Source organism: Pieris brassicae, chromosome 13 (genome assembly GCF_905147105.1).
Source record: "Pieris brassicae chromosome 13, ilPieBrab1.1, whole genome shotgun sequence".
NCBI lineage: Eukaryota > Metazoa > Arthropoda > Insecta > Lepidoptera > Pieridae > Pieris > Pieris brassicae.
This window is the reverse complement of record NC_059677.1, coordinates 3,630,585-3,636,584: the sequence shown is the minus strand read 5'-3', so window position 1 is coordinate 3,636,584 and position 6,000 is coordinate 3,630,585. Positions and strand designations below refer to the sequence as shown.

General features: G+C 37.6%; 1 protein-coding gene across 1 annotated transcript in view; it reads right to left on the bottom strand.

Moving 5' to 3' along the window:
* Positions 1-3,075: 3,075 nt before the first annotated feature.
* Positions 3,076-6,000, bottom strand: part of LOC123717780 — a 49,083-nt gene continuing 46,158 nt past the window's right edge. The window contains exons 9-11 of the mRNA XM_045673966.1: positions 4,969-5,117; positions 4,449-4,616; positions 3,076-3,767 (exon numbers count right to left, since the gene is read on the bottom strand). Coding sequence (XP_045529922.1) covers positions 3,696-3,767; positions 4,449-4,616; positions 4,969-5,117 — 389 coding nt within the window. The 3' untranslated portion in view covers positions 3,076-3,695. The remainder of the gene's footprint in view (positions 3,768-4,448; positions 4,617-4,968; positions 5,118-6,000) is intronic.

Here is a 6,000-nt window from a genome sequence, read left to right as displayed (position 1 = left end):
GATAAAAGGAACCACTACAGGAGAGGATATGTTTTTTGAAGTTCAAAAGGTATTCATAGGTTTTGGCTTGCCATGGTCAGAATTAATTGGAGTATGCACTGATGGTGCACCTTCTATGGTCGGCTTACGTAAAGGTTTCATCGGATTTTTGAATAAAAACCTGTTGATTCTATAAAACAAATGTGCGAAAAGATGATTTGATACTCCTTCATAGCATTATCCACCAACAGATTTTGGTTTCCAAGTCTATTCGACTCCAGAATGTTATGAATGTGGTAGTAAAAATCATCAACTTTATTCGATCCCGAGGGCTTAAACATCGTCAGTTCAAGGCATTTTTGGTAAAATATCAGCTGAATATAATGACGAAACATATTACTGTGAAGTCAGGTGGCTGAGCAAAGGAAAAATGTTGAAACGGTTTTACGAGCTTAGAAATGAGAAAGAAGAGTTTTTGAAAATAAAAGATAAATCACTATCAAACTACAAAATGAATACGTGACTTAGCATTTCTGGTCGATCTTACAGGTTATTTGAATGATTTAATTTTCAAACATCAAAAACAGGGACAGTTAGCAAATGATTTGTACAGCCATTTGAAAACGTTTCAGATCAAACTAAGCTTGTGGGAATCACAGATGCTGTCTGGGAACAGTTACAATTTCAACACGCTCTCTGCGTATGAAAATATTGCATATGCTCAATATGCTGAAGAACTCAAATTACTGCTGGAACAATTTTGAACGACTTCAAAAACATGGAAGACTGTTTCAGTTTATTTGCTACTCATACAAAATGTAATGTATAAAAGGCTTCAATACACTTACAAATGGAGTTGATCGAGATTCAAGAAAACTCACTCCTAAAAAACAAATTTGAAGACGTAGAGTTGTGCGATTTCTACAAAAAACATCTAGAAAATGACACTTTTCCGCAGCTTAGAAAATTCGCAATAAGATTGATTTGTGCGTTTGGCAGTACTTATAAATGCGAACAGTTCTTTTCATTGATGAAAGTCAATAAATCAACACATCGTCCAAGACTGACTGACGATAATTTGATAAATTCTTTACGTTTTTGTATAAGTGGAATTAATCCAAATATCGTTGGATTTGTTTCCCAAATTCAAGCTCAAGTGTCTCATTGATTTAACTTTCGTAGTTTGTGACAATTGCAAATTTTACTATTTAATTATAATGTACCATTTTTTAAATTGCATTTTGTTATTTTAATAAATTCTACTATAATAACATTGTTGATGCCTAATATCTATCGCAAAAAATATTGTCACTACTTTAGTGCAGTAAGTACTTTTAAACGCGGCCCGCGAACGTATTTGCGCGCTAAAGTTTGGCCCTCAACATGTCAAAGGTTGCCCATACCTCATATAACGCAACAAGTTTTACTTTATTATTATTTTTTATTATTCCGCTTCCGTTGCGTTGACGTTTAAAGGTATGACGAATTTTTCATTTCCTCAGATCATATGAAAACAGTTTCCTTCAGTTATTCGATAACGCTTGTATAATAGGAGTCTTAAAATAAAACACAGGTCAACTTTACAATTGTTTATTAAGTCGCTGAGTATTCACATTTGAAACAGAGAATCGGAATGTAAAAAATACAAAGTCGCTCACCTAATACCTTTAAAAAACTATTTACATGAATACTGTATAAAATACTAGTTTATAGAGAGTACGCTTAGCACAAACTATACGTTCATTCGAGTAGTGTATGGAAAACTAAACAGGACAGTTCGAATACGTTGGGCGCTGTCAGAAACATCGTACGCGCGATAAAACTATCGAATAGTTTGTGGTAAGGGATAATAATACAAGTTATTCTTTGAATAACATTGGTGTTAAGAAAATGATACAAGCCATCTTACAACAAAACTTTTATCACAGACCTTTAAACCATTCCCATACAAACATTCAAATAGGCATCGAGCGTGTGCGTTCGTTAAGTCAAATCAAAGAAAATACATTATCACAACGTAACGTACACGTTAACGGAGGTCAAACCTACAAAATTGTGACTTATTTTAATACGAATTTAATGATAAACGGTTTTTAGGTAGGTAGGTAGTAAAAAACTTGATATGAATGACGGTGCGCGGTCGAAAAGTTGTCGAATGACTCTGGCCTCGTCGCAATGCCAATTACGATATATTCGTCAGACCTGTTAAATTATGTTTGTGCTGATTTTTATTACGAATATAATGATGAACTGTTATTGAAATCAGTGACTAATCAAATCAAGGCTTTTGAAACGAAAATACTTCCAAAAACGAGACGTAGGTTGTAAAAAAAATGTTGATACGAATGACGGTGCGTGGTCGAAAAGTTGTCGAATGACTGTGGCCTCGTCGCAATGCCAATTACGACATACTCGTCAGACCTGCTAAATTATGTTTGTAGGACTGATTTTTAATACGAATTTAATGATGAACTGTTTTTCAATTCAGTAAACAAATCAACGCTTTTGAAACTAAAATCCTTCCAAAAACGGTTGTAAAAAAACTTTCGATACGAATAACGGTGCGTAGGCGAAAAATTGTCGAAATTCTCTGTCCTGGTCGCGATGTGAATTATGACATATTCCATGTGATTCCCACAATTATTATGTGAAATATTAATTGTGATTTATTCAGCAAAAATGTATTTTCCTAGTCATTCGCTTAAATATATTTAAACTGCCGAATGCCATATTTAAATCTTACACAAAGCTCCCTTAGTCCTAGAAACGCATGCATAAGCTAACATTAATATATAACTAAGAAATGGACAGGTTCTCAATTTTGAGAATAACACTAGACATTGAGCTCTAGACAGGAATTCTTTTCGACCGATCTGAATACATAACGTAATTGTGTGGTAAAATTGTAGAAAATCAAGGTGTATGAACTGTCAAAAACTGACAAATTACGTAGAGAAATACTTGATTTTACTAGCATAATATTCATGTGATACAACTGTACACGTATATTTACGTGTTGTAGCGAAACCATTTTCACTAAAATTCGATAAGATAACCCGTCACAAAGTATTCCTGACTGAAGATCATTAGGATCTTCTAGCTAGCCCGATAGGTGCGATTATCAAATGACAACGACTGATAATGGGTACTGGCTGACAGCCTTGGCTTACTGTTCATATGAACGTTTAAGAGAATTTGTAAAAAAGTTGAGTGAAGTCAAATCAACAGTCTAGTCAAGTTGACAGCCGCTGATAATGTCAATTGTAATGTTGACAACGGCTGATAATGTCAATTGTAAAGTTGACAACGGCTGATAATGTCAATTGTAACTGACAATCGCAAACGGGCTAAAATTCGAAAGATAAATAAAATAAATACTAGAAATTACAAACGAAAATTTTAATTTGTCATGTTAATTTCCCTTTGGCACGAGAAAGAGAAAAGAGAAATGCATAAGAAGACAACGAGATCCCAGAAAACTATTCATTTGCCTTCAAAAGATTAATCTCATTTTCACTCTAAGGCCCGTTAATATCAATAAACTTGAAATGTCAAAATGGCTTGACAGCTCCCGAAACCTAAGTTGACGGGCCTTAATCGAAATACACCGAGTTGTCATACGATATTTTTGACACGGAGAAGGTGTCAACAGTCTTCAATTAGCACTAGTGTCAGCCACTAAAAAACACTATTACACATCGCGCAAACAATGAAACTCATACAAGTGCTGTCAGACTTCCGGAACGTGAGTTTTTACAATCCTGGTCCGCTGGGATGGACGATTTTTCCTGTAAGAAAATCAAAGCTTAGAAGAGCATTGCTAGTAATACTCGGAGACGAAACTTAGTGCCAAGTATGTCGGAAACCTTTGGAAATTTCAAATCTGATTAGGCCGGCAACCCAAAGGCGAGCCCTGGCATGAACCGTCCGCCCGTTTGCCTCGGTTTACAAATAATTTCTCACTGTTGAATCCTTCCTATCGTAAATTTGGGATGTCAAACAGTTTTTCTTGACCACAGTCTGGATCCTATAAATTGGAATTGTATACTTGACATGCTCTAAGTCTCGCCTCTGATTCAATAACAAGATGATTCAAAAATTTATTGATTGCACGCACTACTTCCAGGTACGTGCACGTACACATACGCGCGAAACGAGCAAAACTATAAAAAGATGTCGTTAAAGTTTCAATAAAAATGAAATGTAAATATAATAAAAAAGTATTGCGTCACGCAATTTTTGGAGATTCTTAAAAAAAATCCCCCCCCCCCCCCACCCATGTACCGTGCCGTAATGTTCCTCTGTACCAATAGTAAAACGTTTCGTGACCACCCAGTGACTCTTTATAACCCCCCCCCCAAATTCGATACATAATACTTTAACAATAATTTAATAATAATAGAAATGAGCTTAAAGTAAAAAGTAGTATTGGAACCTCCATGATTCAAAAGTTACGAAAAAGATCTTACGTGCTGTGGTGAGGCGTCATTGGCCGGTGGAAGTGGCAAAGCCAATCTCAACGCTGTCCAGAAGGAGCGATCGTGAACATGACGCCAGGGGATGAGACGCGTGCGCCTGACCACTTCTACGAAACGTTCGCCGCCGTCTTTTGCTTCGCGCTTCAACTTTGGCAGGTCCTGAAATTTTAATCGGTTCTGTTTTAATATCGAAAAGTGAATCTAGCAGGGGCAGGGGGCACATCTTATGTCAAGTGATGCCGCCCATGGACACTCACATTGCCGGCAGGCTCGCATGTGCGTTGCCGGCCTTTCAAAAATTGGTACGCTCTTTTCTTGAAGTCGAATTGGTTCGGAAATACTTCGGTGGGCTGCTGGTTCCACATAGTGGTGGTGGTAGTAAGAAACTCCACGTTTATTTATGTGTTTACAGGCATGGTGCGTCACATGGTGGGACGCCATCTTGCTTAAATTGAAATAATACATACTTACTTCAACGTTTATAGCAAAGAAATAATTTGAAAAATCTCACCTGCAGCAAGACGACAACAGGCGGCTGAGGCAACGCCCTAAGCTGGCACAGAGCCGTCAGCAACTGGTGTGGAGACGAGTATTGAGCTGGAGACAAGACGGCCACTACTGAACGGCAACGGGCCGCCTCGCACACTATTTCCTTGTACCCTGCAAATTAATTTACAATAAGTCATGCATTCGTATCCTGCACGCGTGTTCATAGACAAAGTCCTATCAACGGATGGTTCCTTATACGCCCAGAGGCTAAATAATTATGAAATTAAATATTGAATTAAACTTAATAGTTACCTTACCAGTTATCGTCAGTAAGTAAGTTAGTAACGACAAAAGAAAGTGCGTCAGTCAGTAAGGACAAAAGTAAGTGCGTCAGTCAGTAAGTAACTAAGTGAAACACTAAATACGTCATTAAGTAAGTCAGTAAGGGCGCAAGTGAGTAAGTGCGCAAGTGAGTAAGTGCGTGAGTGAGTAAGTAAGTGAGTCAGTCAGTAGAGTTAGTGAGTAAATACGTCATTAAGTAAGTCAGTAAGGGCGCAAGTGAGTAAGTGCGCAAGTGAGTAAGTGCGTGAGTGAGTAAGTAAGTGAGTCAGTCAGTAGAGTTAGTGAGTAAATACGTCATTAAGTAAGTCAGTAAGGGCGCAAGTGAGTAAGTGCGTGAGTAAGTGCGTGAGTGAGTAAGTAAGTGAGTCAGTCAGTAGAGTTAGTGAGTAAATACGTCATTAAGTAAGTCAGTAAGGGCGCAAGTGAGTAAGTGCGCAAGTGAGTAAGTGCGTGAGTGAGTAAGTAAGTGAGTCAGTCAGTAGAGTTAGTGAGTAAATACGTCATTAAGTAAGTCAGTAAGGGCGCAAGTGAGTAAGTGCGTGAGTAAGTGCGTGAGTGAGTAAGTAAGTGAGTCAGTCAGTAGAGTTAGTGAGTAAATACGTCATTAAGTAAGTCAGTAAGGGCGCAAGTGAGTAAGTGCGCAAGTGAGTAAGTGCGTGAGTGAGTAAGTAAGTGAGTCAGTCAGTAGAGTTAGTGAGTAAATACGTCATTA